This window comes from Anoplopoma fimbria, chromosome 14, assembly GCF_027596085.1.
Source record: "Anoplopoma fimbria isolate UVic2021 breed Golden Eagle Sablefish chromosome 14, Afim_UVic_2022, whole genome shotgun sequence".
NCBI lineage: Eukaryota > Metazoa > Chordata > Actinopteri > Perciformes > Anoplopomatidae > Anoplopoma > Anoplopoma fimbria.
In genome coordinates, this window is record NC_072462.1 from 9,039,019 (window position 1) to 9,054,650 (window position 15,632).

The window sequence follows — 15,632 nt, forward strand, 5'->3', positions numbered from 1 at the left end:
ACTCTGTTATTAAAATATCATTGCTAGTCCATGGAAGTTGTACAATCAGCAGTAGGTTTAACAATAAAAAGGATAGATCTTGAATATCTTTCTCTGATACATCTTCAGGCCCTGGATGAGTTTGCTACCAAACTAATCCAGAACAACCACTATGCTAAAGAGGATGTGGCCACCCGCAGAGATGCTGTAAGTACTGTTGGCTCCCTCAACATTCTCTGAAATCAAATCACCTCAAATATGAGCACTGAATGCTAAAGCAGCTGGCAGGATTTTGTCATCATCTCTCAGTGCGAACTCAAAAGCTCTTCTTTTTCACATTTCTAGCTGCTCAGCCGCCGCAACGCCCTGCATGAGCGTGCTCAGTCTCGTCGTGCTGCCTTGGAGGACTCTTTCCACCTACAGCAGTTCTTCAGGGACTCAGATGAGCTCAAGAGCTGGATCAACGAGAAGATGAAGACGGCCACGGATGAGGCTTACAAGGTATCTCATCAAAGAGTGGGAGATTTGTGTCTCAATTTTAAAATGTTTTTGCACATCCCCTGGTTTTACTCACTGTTTCTGATGTTTCCATTGTCCGACATCCTTGCTTCTGCTCTCTTCACAGGACCCCTCCAACCTGCAGGGCAAGGTGCAGAAACACCAGGCATTTGAAGCTGAGCTGTCAGCTAATCAGAGCCGCATTGATGCCCTGCAGAAGTCTGGCCAGGAGCTGCTGGATGGAAAGCATTATGCCTCCACTGAGGTGGCTGGCCGCATGGAGGAAGTCAGCTCCCAGTGGAAAAAACTGCTTGAGGCCACTGAGCTTAAAGGTACTGGCTGTAGGAAAGCTTTTTAACTGAACACATCTGAAGAAAATAGAGGTGCTACAGTATATGTATGGATTTAATTTCATCCAAGTACAAATTTAATATTGTCAACTGTGAAATGTTACAATCAAATATGGCAGTACTACTGTATGTCAGTGTGGGAAAGAAATTACTTTAATTATTAAGAGATTCTCACCGAGATGTCTTTTTCATGAGAGACCTGAGGACGAGAAACATTCATAGTCAAACCACGTAACTAGCATGCAAGAACAACATATATGAAACCAGACAGCCGCATCAATCAAGCAAGTAAAATCAATAATTACAACTACAAGGTCATAAAAACATAATAATGGTTCATAATCTCAGAAAGGAATCAAATTATTTGTCTTGAGGGTAGTTTGCAGTTTCTATCATTTAAAAGGTGCTGAATGTTACCATAAGGTGTCGCACATGACTCAGCAGCTGCTCAGAGTTGAGCATGAGACTGGGGGTACATACAAAGTCTCTTATTTGTCATTTCCTCGCTCATCGATCCTCGCTTGAACCGGAAGTCGTTCTGCGCCGCCATATTGACGACCGTCCCAAAGCTCTTATTTCGGCTCTGAGGAGCGAGGAGGGATCTCTGAGGAGCCATGAGCAAGGATGCACGAGAGCATCCTTCCAGGAAGTGTTGTGAGAACCATACATTTCTGCAGAGAGAAATACATTTCTACACAAAAGTCTCTCCAGCTATTAAAGCCGACTGACAGCTGATCCAGCTGTGATCAGCGGCCGCCGTCATCAGAAACGGATGTCGCTTCAAGTGACGCTTCAGAGGAAAGGACGTCTCATGTCTCTTAAAACACATTTCCTCGTTTCCTCTCTCCTCGCATGGTTTCCTTGCGTCTCTCCATGCATCCCTGGTGGGAGGGACTAAGACGCAAGGAAACGATGCAAGTGAGGGAAACGGGGATGCAATTAAGAGACTTGGGATGTACCCTGGGAGAGCCCATGAATGAGAGTGTAGCAACTCCAGTCCACTTGGTGGCGGTGGCACCTTTATGCTGGTTTGCCAACCACCAATCTAACTTAAGCATGAAATGTCTGTCTGGCTGGCTGTGACTCCTTCCTATATCTCTAGATCCGTTTCCAGATCTACTTCACACTTGTTGGATGTTTTGCCCAGGAACCAAGGAAGCACAGTGTTTATAAACAAGTATTATATCATGTGAATCACTCATATAGTCATGTTGCCTATCCCTAATGCAATACAAGTTAGATTTTCGTTCTCTGACACGGTCTGCATCAGTGGTCCTTCTGCTGTATGGCTCTGGTTCAGAGATTCCACTTATATTTCCTGAATGTAGCTTGAACGCACCATAATGTACCTGAATACTGGGCGAAAGTACATTATAACATTATCATGATGTGTTCAAATGTAATCTCGTAAAATGTAGTTTTGGTGAGAAACTTGAATAAATCCAGTTGCTTGAAGGAGATGTTTTCAGAGCAACATAAAATAGATATTAAAGAGTAAATTCTGACCGGTTTAACTTCTTAACACTAGCTCTAAGCAGCTTATTTCACATAATTAAAACTGCCGATGCCAAATAAATTTAATAATAAAATTAAATATTTTATTTCCTATTAATCGGAGATGTTTTAGTGACAAAGTAAAAGGATTCAGATGATGACGATGATAAGAAATATTTTAGTTATTAGCTATAGGCCTATTTGTAATATTCAAATTAATAAACATGAAACCGTGATATTTCCTCTGAATTGTAATATCAAAATTTCATAACATGACATCTCGGCATGCAGCACCCCATTACTAATGGTATGAGAACACTTGTTGAATTTTGATTGTTAATTTGGTTTATTTCATTTCTCTTTAGGCATCAAGCTCCGTGAGGCCAACCAGCAGCAGCAGTTCAACAGGAATGTAGAGGACATTGAGCTGTGGCTGTACGAGGTTGAGGGCCACCTGGCTTCAGATGACTATGGAAAAGACTTGACTAGTGTCCAGAACCTGCAGAAGAAACACGCACTGCTGGAGGCCGATGTGGCTGCTCACCAGGTACCTAATGTTTGGCTTACATCATGAAGGCATACCTGATACTTACTGACACTAACTTTTATTTTGGTTCACAGTAATTAAATAGCTAATGTTAGAATTATTCTCTCTCAGGATCGCATTGATGGCATAACAATCCAGGCTCGCCAGTTCCAAGAGGCGGGACACTTTGATGCTGACAACATCCGCAAGAAGCAGGAAGCTTTAGTGTTGCGTTATGAAGCTCTGCGTGAGCCCATGGCTGCTCGCAAGCAGAAACTGTCCGACTCTCTTCGGCTCCAGCAACTATTCAGAGACGTGGAGGACGAGGAGACTTGGATCAGAGAGAAAGAGCCCATTGCTGCCTCTACTAACAGAGGTAGAACGTGTTAGCTATATTTACTTGTATTATAAAATGTAAGGTCTCCTTTTAAATGGTCACTTTACAGTGCTAAGCAGTGAACTTGGAGGATGCTTCAGCTTCAGTTGAAGCACCAGAGTGATGGAGTTTTACAAAATGTCTCACTTGGTGTTTTCCTCAGGCAAAGACTTGATTGGAGTCCAAAACTTGCTGAAGAAGCACCAGGCCTTGCAGGCTGAGATCTCCGGTCATGAGCCTCGCATTAAGGCTGTTTCCCAAAAAGGAGAGGCCATGGTGGAGGAAGGTATTTATTTAAAACAAGCCTTGTTTGGTATCTCCTTTGAACATTCAAAATGCTGATCATTCATGTGGGGGGTGGGTTTCCCAGGACACTTTGCTGGAGAGGATGTGAAAGTTAAGCTGGCTGAGCTACATGAACGCTGGGACACAGTGAAGGCTAAGGCCTCCCAAAGGAGACAGGATTTGGAGGACTCTCTGCAGGCCCAGCAGTACTTTGCTGATGCCAACGAGGCCGAGTCTTGGATGAGGGAGAAGGAGCCTATCGTGGGGAGCACAGACTATGGCAAAGACGAGGACTCTGCTGAGGTACATGAACAGAGGAGTTTATATCGGGGTTTTTTCAACTACTTCCTAATAACGTATAAACTCTATAATTTGTTAATCTTTTAGTGTTTCTATCTTAAGCTCTGTTTTTGTTCATGTTACATTTATTGCACAAGCCTCAATGTATATCTCTTTGTGACAAATGCAGTTGTGCTGAATAGTTTGTCTTCCTCAGGCTTTGCTGAAGAAGCATGAGGCCCTGATGTCTGACCTGAGTGCCTATGGCAGCAGCATCCAAGCTCTGAAGGAACAGGCCCAGTCATGCAGGGTAAAACCCCATTCCAGTTCACACTTCAACCTAAACACATGCATGTGCTCAGCTTCATGGCAGGACTTTTTAATAAAGGCCTGTCATGAAGCTGATCGGTAGACTGTGGGATTTCTCAGATAATCCAACTTTCAAAATAAATGTTTGTTTACCTGAGCAGCAACAAGTGGCACCGACAGATGACGAGACCGGGAAGGAGCTGGTCCTGGCCTTGTACGACTACCAGGAGAAGAGTCCCCGTGAAGTTACCATGAAGAAGGGGGACATCCTCACCCTGCTCAACAGCACCAACAAGGTAGAGATCCAACCAACTCAGTGTACAATACACTGTCAGTCTGACCCACCATGAACTGAACTTCAGGCCGAAACTAACTTGACCAGCATGAATAAATATTGAATTGAAAGATATTTTGCATGTTACATGACATTTAGCTACATTAATATCAGGGATGCAAATTCGTAATCATTTGTCAGTAACTGTAATGATCAGTAATCGATTAATAATCATTTGTCAGTATTTAACCCAAAAAATATTCAAGAGATTATAGATAATGATTATTTTTTTTACAACAATTGAATTATGTGATGCATTTGTGTGTGAGTGTGCGCCTCTGTTTCTGTATATCTCATTCTGCAGCAGTAAACTGCATCATATTCTGGGTGGCCAGTTATGGCTGCATGCTCAACGACCTCTAGTGGTTCATGACTCACACTTTCTTTTATAACCTGTTTCGTACTGCCACCGACTGACTGCTGACTCATCACTTACTACTCTTAACCTCATATTGTTGTTTGGCTGTGTCAGCAGTGCTCTCGAGCGACATTCAGCCTCGTCCATACGGGAACTTAGTGTCCCAGTTTTCCTTTCTATTTATTCCACAGTAGCCTTCAGTTCCCTTGTGCCATGTTTGATATCCTGCATTTTGTGTAGCTAATGGATCTTCCGGTGGCCATTCATATTTACATTGTGAGGAGCTGAGAAGTTGATCTTGTTGCTAACCCCTTTACTTTGAGCTAAAGGTATTTTTTTTTTAGTGCTGGAGCAACTTTCAAAGCTGCCATCTCCATCGAGAGCCCACATGACCTCCCCTTTCTATTTGCAAAATGATGGTTTCCGTCACAAAATCTCTCATGAACATCACTTGCTGAAATCAGTCCTTCTCCTCCCCGCTGCAGGATTGGTGGAAGGTGGAGGTGAACGATCGCCAGGGCTTTGTTCCTGCTGCTTATGTGAAGAAGTTGGACCCTACCCAGTCCTCGTCCAGGGAAAACCTGCTGGATGAACACGGCAGCATTGCACTGCGCCAAGACCAGATTGACAATCAGTAAGAAACCCACACCATAACTTTATAACATCTGCAACCAAAATGTAGTTTAATAACTAAAATCTTGTTTCCCACTGGATTTGTTCATCTAAAGGGACTTTGCTCTGCTCTTTAAACTTTCTTTACTTTCATCAAATCATATTTTCTGCTCAGTTTTTTAACACTAATGACCTTGCCCCTGGCTTCTTTCTCTTGTCTCCTCTGCTGTCCTCTCGCTGAATTTAACCACTTAATCTTGTCTCGCTGTGCGTTGGCCTTGCGTTGCCTATGAGCAGGCTTATCACCAAGGAGGCCTGCAGCGTGTCTGTGCGCATGAAGCAGGTGGAAGAGCTGTGAGTAGGAACCAGCGTCCCTCTGCGTGTTCTTGTCATCGTGATTCCACTAAATATCATCGCAGTTTTACATCTCTCCCAACCCCAAAACCCCTCATGTTCTGTGACAGTGTGTCTACTTCGCGCTCCTCTTCTATTCAGCACAGGGATAGAAGATCCTTCACCCTCTCATCCCAGGCTTGCCTTTGGAGTGTATAATTTCTGATTTTCTTTTTTTGTCATGTCATAAGCCTCTCTCAGGATGGACAGAAGTGTGATAGATGTCATGTGTACAGAATGAACAACATAACAGAGTTACAACACATTCAAAGCATATGACATAAATGATGCATACAATGAAAGTAGTAAGCAGCTAACTGAGTAGTCACTGGCAAAACATATACATTCCTCAAAAGAGCAGATTCTCTTATTTGTTCTCTTAATTATTTAAAATCTTTAAACATTAGATATGCAATAAGAGTGATGATAAACTTTTGAAGGCAAATTAAATGATTTGATTGAATACTATGACTGCATCTTTTTCAAGGTATGGTACTCTGTTGGAGCTGGGAGAGAAACGCAAGGACATGCTGGAGAAGAGCTGCAAGAAGTTTATGTTGTTCCGTGAGGCCAATGAGCTCCAGCAGTGGATCAATGAGAAGGAGAGTGCTCTCACTAATGAAGAAATGGGTTCAGACCTGGAACAGGTTGAGGTCCTGCAGAAGAAGTTTGACGACTTCCAGAAGGTAATGTACACTCATGTTTCATAGGGCCAAAGTCATGACGTCACGTACGGGTTAGCTTCTTTTCCACCAGCTTCTGTAATTCAGTGCAATCTCAGCATTTGTTTCATGGGCACTTGATTTCACTTGAGATCTCTGTAGACTCTCAAGAAAAACATCTGTACTATTTGTGGATCCTTTAGCTTCCTGTAACACAAATTTATAACTGGATTCTGATGTAATTTATGGGATGAAATCATGTTATGTCTGTAATTAGAAAGCAACTACTATAACCTGATCTTAAATCTTTAACTCATGTTAATATTTCTGCTTGATTCTGCTTAACTACACTCATAATTACTGTGGGTTTTGGTTGAGATTGTTTGTATATGTATATATCTCTCGTACAAAAAGTGTACAACGATGTTCTTTTGTTTGTCCAGGACCTTAAGGCCAATGAGTCTCGTCTAAGGGACATCAACAAAGTGGCGTCTGAGCTGGAGTCTGAAGGCCTCATGGCTGAGGAGGCCCCCATGGTTCAGGCTCAGGTAAATTCTTCTTCCCTGGCTTACCTTTTATGAGCCATCTTCCATGTTTTATCTGTAATTTAATGATCATGTTTGTTTTCTGTCTGCAGCAGCAAGAGCTGGTTGGTTCTGCTCCTGGCAAGGTTTGACCATTTCTGCACTTAACTTCCATTCTGCTTGATATTTAGGAAACTTCAAATATCAATAATAAGTATATAAGTAATGAAACATGACTCTGGTATGACGCATACATTTCATTAAACAGGATGAAGCCGATTCCAAGACTGCATCTCCATGGAAGGTAAGCTCCATCTTACATGTTAAATCTGTCTTCATAAAATATATTTAAAAACAAAAAGCATCAACTGCAAAGATGTGACAGCCTGTCAATCTTGATCTGAAACTGTAACTGTACATTGCTATTCAGCACTGGGTTGATGTTTGATACTTGTGTGTCACTGCTGGAATCTACTGCAATCATGTCCAAAGACATCTTACTGGCATGGGTCTTGATGTTACATGTCCTCATTGGATATGATAAAACATTGATATTAAAACCGGGGAACTTTTTCTTTTATCCCTTTTTTTAAATCATCATAATTCAGTGTTTGGGGCTGGTCAGCTGGCTCTGCTCCAGCCATGGTTGCAGTGCTTACTATGTCCTGATTGGTGTATTGTTTTGGTTTGTCTTAGGAGAAGACTAAGACAAACCTTGGGAGTTTCCATAACACTTTTGACTGGTGTGGTGTTTTTCTGTTCCTCCTTTCTGCCATATTTTGTACACCTTTCACTATAGAATATACGCTTGGCTGTTCAAACAACGGCTAACTTTAATACTATCAAGGTAAGATTAACTTGTCCACCCGGACATCATTTTGAATGTGTCCTCCCCTAGCACTCCTGTCCTGCACTGTGATAAGAAATCTAATCCCGTCTTCATGGTTTCGTTGTTAGTGTTCCGTCTCTTCCTGTTCTCTGAAACCTGACTTGACTGTTTGGTTTCAACCTGTGCCCCATGGCATCTGTTCATCCCCTTATACATTTAGTACAAATGAATCTTGGCATGCTAAATAAGCTATGTCTTTAGCATCTTATTTGTGGATCCTGACTTTTTGTTATGTTCTTTGTCTTTATGTAATTTAATGTTCTTAACATGCATCCAGTCCTGTGCACCTCACACCCATCCTCTATGTGCCTGAGTTTGTCAATTGCTGTGAGCAGCAAACACGCTGTAAATTAGCAAACTTCTAGCACATATTGTATTTGCATGGTTGTATTTGAGTTAAATGTTTAATTTTGCATTCCCCACCTCACCTTAAATCATGATATCTGTGTCTGTCTCTCTGTCATTGAGGGGGTGTTAAGTTCTCATTCTGTAAATCATGGCAATTTTAACACCAAAACTAGAAGAAACCGGCAGTAAAAGGTTTGAGCAAACTGTGAAGGGTGTAGCGTGCTGTTTTATGTGGATTATTTTATGTGTAGGAGCTGAATAATCGCTGGCGGTCCCTGCAGCAGCTGGCTGAAGACAGGAGCAACATGCTGGGCAGTGCCCACGAGGTGCAGCGATTCCACAGGTACGCACCAAAGACCATAGGAGAACACCTGGTGTCTGTGGCATCACCTACAGTGCAGCCTTTAGGAAGCTCCAGTCTGTTTTCTTATCTCACTATCCTCTTTGGTAGTAACCAGAGCAATTCAATTCAAATAAGGGTAGGAAGGGTTGAGCCTGAGGGGAAGCTGGGGAGAAATGAGAAAATTATATTTAATAACTTCCAGTTCAAAACACACTTTTTGAAGTGTGTTTTTTTTTAATTTTTTTTATTGAACACATACCAGATTATTAAAGTTGTGTTTGTCCCTCCTCAGGGATGCTGATGAAACTAAAGAGTGGATTGAGGAAAAGAACCAGGCCCTCAACACTGACAACTACGGTCACGACTTGGCCAGTGTCCAGGCTCTGCAGCGCAAACACGAAGGCTTTGAAAGAGACCTGGCAGCTCTGGGGGATAAGGTCTGATTGTCTTTTTGTCATTTATATGAGACTGAAAATGCAATGCTTCCCTAGAGTCTGTTACTCATTTCTCCGTATTCCCCTGCCAAGGTGAACTCTCTTGGGGAGACAGCAGAGCGTCTGATCCAGTCCCACCCAGAGGCAGTGGATGACATCCAGGAGAAATGCACTGAGCTGAACACTGCCTGGAGCAGCCTGGTGGGGAGAGCTGATCAGCGCAAAGACAAGCTTGGCAACTCCCACGACCTGCAGCGCTTCCTCTCTGACTTCAGGTTAGGAAAGAACAGCTGGTGGATGCCCTTTGGTCTGATTAGTTGTCAGGGTGAAGAACTGATTGAAAACAATGTTGTTGTTTTTTTGGGAGATGCAGTTAAATTATGTGGTATTTTTGGCTACAACATTTCATCTGTGCACAGAGATCTGATGTCCTGGATCAATGGCATACGAGGGCTGGTGTCCTCGGAGGAGCTGGCCAAAGACGTGACCGGAGCCGAGGCCCTTCTGGAAAGACACCAGGTATTGAACTCCTCCCTTCAGTAAATGTACAGAATTGCAGATGTCAGTGCAGGTTTTTGGACATCCAACACTGACTATTTTTTTTCCGTTTTCCAGGAACACCGCACAGAGATCGATGCTCGTGCCGGTACCTTCCAGGCCTTTGAACAGTTTGGTCAGCAGCTGTTGGTGCGCGGCCACTATGCTAGTCCTGAGATCCAGCAGAAACTGGAGGCTCTGGATCGTGAGCGGGCTGACCTCGAGAAGGCCTGGGTGCAGCGCCGTATGATGTTGGACCAGTGCCTCGAGCTCCAGGTGCTGGAGTGTTGAGCCATGACAAGACATGGTCATTTAGAAACTGTAATAATTTCGTCCCTGACAGCTGTCTTTGTCCATCCACTGACTGACTGTTGTCCTTGTCCTTCTGCAGCTCTTCAACAGGGACTGTGAGCAGGCTGAGAACTGGATGGCAGCTCGTGAAGCCTTCCTCGCTAGCGATGACAAGGGTGACTCCCTGGACAGTGTGGAGGCCCTCATCAAGAAACATGAAGACTTTGACAAGGCCATTAACGTGCAGGTCAATAAGATGTTCTATCGCTCAGTGAAAGCTTAATAGATTGATCCGTAGTGGTGTTCTATAAAGATTTAATGTGCCCGGCTGCAGGAGGAGAAGATTGCAGCTCTGCAGTCCTTTGCTGACCAGCTGATTGGAGCTGATCATTACGCCAAACCTGAGATCTTCAACCGCCGCAATGAAGTCCTCGATAGGTAGGAAACATTTGGAGACCGTTTCAGTTCCATTACACACAGCTTTCAGCCTGGTTGTGTTCAACAACGCCGTCTCAGTTGCAAACAGGATTGAGTATAATTTTCAATTCAGTTTTACCTTAATGTATTGAAAGCTGAGCCACTCACTTACTAAGAGTAATGCCAATCTCACAGATATCTTTCTCAGATAGCAGTGATGCAGAATCATCAGCATACAACAGAAGTTTGCTTTTTAAAGCAGCTGGCATATAATTTATAAAAGTCCTGTATAAGGAAGGGACACCCCCATGTAATATGTTTTGGTTCTGACACTCGCACATATGACACACTTCTTCCTGTCATATAACATTTCAATGCAATAGGACCAAAGCCCATACACCGTACACTAGAGAGTGGTCTACTGAATCTAAAGCTCTTTGCAAGTAAGCTAGGGTTTGGTAATGTTGAGAAACCAGCAAGAGTACGCTAGATTTAGAAAAGGATCCAAACTAAAAAGTCAGCTCAATGTTGACATCTCTGTTCACATGAAAGAAGCTAGCAGCACCCGATCCAAGAGTCAATAAATCTAGAGAGAAAGTCTCCAAGAGGTCCGCGCTGTCAGCCCGTCCCTTCACCTCCCTCCTAAGACACTCCCCCTAAATTATCATTATGAACATAAACAAACAATATGGCTATAAATGTAATGATTGGACAGGCTTATTACAGTCCTGTGACAGCCAAAAATATATTGGATTTATTTTCTCTTTTTTTTATTAGAGCATTTGATTCATTGATTTCTGTCAGGATGTGATGAGAATTTCAACAAAAATATCAGACGTGTTTTTTAAGACGATTACCAACCCTACCTTTAGGTTAAACCATACGAACATCCATTTGTCTTGCAAGCTTAAAATAAAAAAGATAGACAATTATCAGTTGAATATGTTGCTCTAAACCAGACTGAAACTCATACAACACTCAGACTAAATATTCTTTAGATTAAACTCCACCTCTCTATGTGTAACACCTTACACATAGATGTTAAAATCGCTACCAGCCTGTAACTTCCTACATTTGATTCTCTAGAAGTTGCACGATGGCACATGCTTTTTTTTTAGCTTAGTTTCAAACTTCATATTTTGATCTTTGAAAGGTGGCGCCGGCTGAAGACTCAGATGATCGAAAAGCGTTCCAAGCTGGGTGAATCCCAGACCCTGCAGCAGTTCAGCAGGGATGTGGATGAGATCGAGGCCTGGATCAGTGAGAAGCTGCAGACTGCAACTGATGAGTCCTACAAGGACCCCACCAACATTCAGGTACACACTTGGCTTCTACTAGCACAGAGTAACTGACAGAAGTTTATAGCAACACAGCTAGTCTGAAAGGAGTACATGGAATCCCTTCAGAATGCTTTCAAATGTACATACCACGCATGAATTTATTGAATAAAAAAAGATAACACTTGTCTCATATTTAAAATAAAATGAGGAGTCAATCTTTTTAACAGATGGTAGTTGATTATAAAGCAGGTAATTGAGCCATGTGTCCTCAGCTAACTTCTTTAACTGTGTCAAATCCCTCCCTGTTTCCTATCTGAAGTGAGACTGAATTTTTCTCCCAATGTCCTATTTTTTTTATAGCTGTCCAAGCTGCTGGTAAGTTCGAGTAGTGTGTCAGCTGACTAACAACCAAGCAGGTTGTCCTCCATGTGTCACTGTCTTTGCTGTGTGTTTAGACATGATGTAGAACAAGCACTCCGTCCATCTTGAGTTTGTCCCTCATCAGCACTGTTGAGTGCTAGCTTCTTTTCCATCTGTTGTTTTATTTTTTATTTTGTTAATTTAAATAGAAATGGCTTAATTCTGTGCCTTAATTTATTATTTTTTTATTTCTAGGTTTGTTTTGTCATCCAAGGCTACTAGTTGTTGGGTTGGCTTCCTTCTGTGTTTTCAGTTCTTGAGGGGGTTAGCTTTAAATTTGCTTCACATGTTTAACTTTGTAGTCAAACAAATTTTATTGGACCTTGAAATGAAATTGAAACTGAATAATTCCTGAGGAATAGCACAGCAGGCAGTGAGTTTGACACTAGTGTCAAGCGGACAAACTCTAAATTTTTGTCTCTGTTCATAACTGTAGCTGTTTGTTTGATGTTTAAAGACCAGCTGAGAAGGTCATGGACATGTAGAAAGATACAAACATGAAGCAACTTTGAAGTGAGTCTTCCTTTAGTAGGTTTTTTCAAAGTGAGCTCTGTTGCAGACAGACACTGCCTTCCTCTCCACTGCCATTTTTTGTTATTCACTTGTTTGTCATGTTTGTCTGTCGATGTCCGACACATTGTCTTTCAAGATCGTTGCCCTGTGTTTTTATATATATATGTTACCCTCAAGTTTTTTAGTTACAAACACAGTTTTATACGCATTGTGAAGCTGAGGTTAATATCAGCCTCATAATGCTTCAGGTAAAGGTTTATTAATCAAACTTAGCCAAACTGACTTTTATTTCAGCTCTTGTGTTGAATGTAAGTATAAAGGCAACGCTAGATGATAAGTGTGTATCTCAATTTGAGGAAAGTTCTGAATATTTACACCTCGTGATTCTAATGCTGCGTCCATGTCCCCGTTGCCTCTGTGTGTGCTGTCAGAGTAAGCATCAGAAACATCAGGCCTTTGAGGCTGAGCTTCATGCCAACGCAGACCGAATCCGAGGGGTCATTGACACAGGCAACACCCTGATCCAGAGAGGAGCCTGTGCCGGCAGCGAGGACGCAGTCAAGGTATATTCATTAAGTATTGTTATAAAGCATTCACAGTATTCAGACAGGTTATTATTAAATGTCATTATGCATTAAGCAGACCCTCCTATCAAATATGGGTTAACAGCAGAATGAGTATTACAGTTATTAAGAATAACAAGGGCAAAGAGGACATTACAGGATAACAACCCTGTGACCAATCATGTAAGACCTAGAGAAAGAGCTAAATGTGCAGTGTGTAATACCTGGCCACCTGCTCTAAAGAAACATGGGCAGCATTTCACCTCCACTATTGAGTCCATACAATCTAAAATCTAAACAGCCATCAGCTATAAAAAAAAGAAAAAGCCAACCACTAACTAACAGCAGGGCAAGAATACGAAAGACGCTGAAAGTGTCTCTAAATTCTACTGCTATCTTATGATCTTCACGTGTCGGCCTGTACATTTGTGTGTATTGAGTTTTGGGGGGCTTTTGCAATTGTTTCGATTGATTTTTAATCCTTGAATCGATATAGTTGCTTCGTTAACGTATTCAAGCATTGAAAGGACACAGAAAGAACATCTCTAGAATTTATCTGATAACCCAACAGGTATAACATGAGCATAAAGCACCATGCATACTGATGTCAACATTTGGTTCGAAAAAGAACACAATCGTAACCATGAATCTCAATAATAAAACATTTCAATATATGTCACATCGTCACCCATGTATTGTTATGGTGCTGACTAGAAAGCATATTGTCCCAGTCCTAGTAGCAGGGAGTACAAAAGGAAAATACTTGTGCCAATTTGGATTCAATCCAATTAACAAACTATCCAATACAGTGACTCACTGTCATCCCTCCAGATACATGTGGTATTACAAGACAGGACAGGCTGCGTTTAGCTGGTTAGCATGCCAATTCAAGTAGATATGTGCAACACAATACATAGACGCCTTTGACATAACGTCAACACTGTAAGCTCTTCACATTCTGTTGTTAATTCTGGCCATTCACATACATGTTTTAAAGCTAGAGATGGAGAGATGTGTTTAAATGATGTAGATGTATACATTTTAAATGTTTCTTGCAGCATCCTGTTAATGGATCTTATTGTACCTTGCCAGTACCTCGTCAGTGGAAACAATCTTACAAGATAGGACTGAACAATTAATCATTTTTATATAGAAATTGCAATTTGGACAAAGTTTGCATATCACAAGAGCCCTGATTTGAATGTTACTCTCATAATTAAGAATGTAGCGAGTTTATATTTGAGCTGGTGACTGTTTCATTGGCTAGCTTGTAAAAGTACTCAGCTGTAGCAGATTAACGTTAGAAAAATCAAAACTTTGATTTTTTCATCAAATTATTCAACGCTATTGAAAGATATGGCTTGTGTTGAAAATGAAATGGAAAGCTGTGAACTTTCCACAAGTTATGTGTGAGAAGTTAATCTTAAATGCAGTAGTGAAGTGAAGAAGTGAAAATGACTACAAACGTGACTCGTCTGTTCCTCAGGCCCGCCTCAACGCTCTGGATGAACAGTGGCAGTTCCTCGTCAACAAATCAGCAGAGAAGAGCCAGAAACTCAAAGAAGCCAACAAGCAGCAGAATTTCAACACAGGCATCAAAGACTTTGACTTCTGGCTCTCTGAGGTGAGAGTCTGCACACCAGATACATGAGTAAAAACATTGACACACCAATGTACAAAAGATTATCTCAAAGTCTGGTGCATGTTTATTTTCTCCCAGGTGGAAGCTCTTCTTGCCTCTGAGGATTATGGCAAAGATCTGGCCTCAGTGAACAACCTGCTGAAGAAACACCAGCTGCTGGAGGCTGATATCTCTGCCCATGAGGTTTGTAGCTCATTATTACAAATGGCTCTGCACGTGTGTCCGCTGTACCTTAGGTGTAACACAAATAACCTTATTTTAGACTCATTACAAAATCAAAGATTTAAAGTTAGTCTAGAAATCCAGTCTTAGAATGAGCGCCTCTGACCACCTCCCTCCTCCCTGCAGGATCGCCTGAAGGACCTGAACGGCCAGGCTGACAGCCTAATGGTCAGCAGCGCCTTCGACACCTCACAGGTGAAGGACAAGCGCGATGCCGTCAACGGCCGCTTCACTAAAATCAAGAGCATGGCTGCAGGTCGCCGTGCCAAACTCAATGAGTCACACCGCCTGCATCAGTTCTTCAGGGACCTGGATGATGAAGAGTCTTGGATCAAGTAAGAGAGTCCCCCTTGGATCATGTTATCTGCAAAGTAACCAGAGAGGAGATGGGATACTTAAAAAAATCACAAAAGGAAAAAAAACATAATCGTGTGTGTGTGTGTACAATCCAAATTGTATCTAAGCCAAATGCTTAGATACATTTAAAACTTAATTTTTGGTAATGTACAAAGCCAGTTATTATTCTTATCTTAAATTTGTTGATTTTTGAAATAAAAAAGTGATGTGGGAGACAACCCTGGGCCCTTTGAAAGCTCAAAAGGGTGTGGTGAGGAAATATGACTCTGAATGTCCTACATTCAATTTGGATTCATATTGGCAGGCAGTGATGGGTGAGGGGAAGCAGTAGGGCTGTATGAAGAAGCTTTCACAATGTTGACATTCAAATTATTATCATTATTAATCATTTAAAGAA

The 15,632-nt window shown here is 41.9% G+C and overlaps 1 protein-coding gene across 6 annotated transcripts in view; it reads left to right on the plus strand.

Moving 5' to 3' along the window:
* The window catches only part of sptan1 (spectrin alpha, non-erythrocytic 1), a 36,401-nt gene that overhangs the window by 13,216 nt on the left and 7,553 nt on the right, over window positions 1-15,632 (plus strand). For 2 of the 6 annotated variants that reach the window (XM_054612560.1, XM_054612561.1), the window contains exons 12-39: window positions 109-186; window positions 325-480; window positions 605-809; window positions 2,687-2,868; window positions 2,980-3,223; window positions 3,387-3,509; window positions 3,594-3,811; window positions 4,005-4,097; window positions 4,258-4,392; window positions 5,274-5,422; window positions 6,281-6,479; window positions 6,899-7,003; window positions 7,093-7,125; window positions 7,248-7,283; window positions 7,779-7,826; window positions 8,468-8,559; window positions 8,852-8,996; window positions 9,087-9,268; window positions 9,413-9,512; window positions 9,609-9,806; window positions 9,922-10,068; window positions 10,156-10,259; window positions 11,392-11,554; window positions 11,879-11,893; window positions 12,883-13,014; window positions 14,501-14,638; window positions 14,735-14,839; window positions 15,005-15,213. In XM_054612560.1, the coding sequence (XP_054468535.1) occupies window positions 109-186; window positions 325-480; window positions 605-809; window positions 2,687-2,868; window positions 2,980-3,223; window positions 3,387-3,509; window positions 3,594-3,811; window positions 4,005-4,097; window positions 4,258-4,392; window positions 5,274-5,422; window positions 6,281-6,479; window positions 6,899-7,003; window positions 7,093-7,125; window positions 7,248-7,283; window positions 7,779-7,826; window positions 8,468-8,559; window positions 8,852-8,996; window positions 9,087-9,268; window positions 9,413-9,512; window positions 9,609-9,806; window positions 9,922-10,068; window positions 10,156-10,259; window positions 11,392-11,554; window positions 11,879-11,893; window positions 12,883-13,014; window positions 14,501-14,638; window positions 14,735-14,839; window positions 15,005-15,213 (3,734 nt within the window). The remainder of the gene's footprint in view (window positions 1-108; window positions 187-324; window positions 481-604; window positions 810-2,686; window positions 2,869-2,979; window positions 3,224-3,386; window positions 3,510-3,593; window positions 3,812-4,004; window positions 4,098-4,257; window positions 4,393-5,273; window positions 5,423-6,280; window positions 6,480-6,898; window positions 7,004-7,092; window positions 7,126-7,247; window positions 7,284-7,778; window positions 7,827-8,467; window positions 8,560-8,851; window positions 8,997-9,086; window positions 9,269-9,412; window positions 9,513-9,608; window positions 9,807-9,921; window positions 10,069-10,155; window positions 10,260-11,391; window positions 11,555-11,878; window positions 11,894-12,882; window positions 13,015-14,500; window positions 14,639-14,734; window positions 14,840-15,004; window positions 15,214-15,632) is intronic. The other 4 variants (XM_054612562.1, XM_054612563.1, XM_054612564.1 and 1 more) reach the window with 4 other exon arrangements.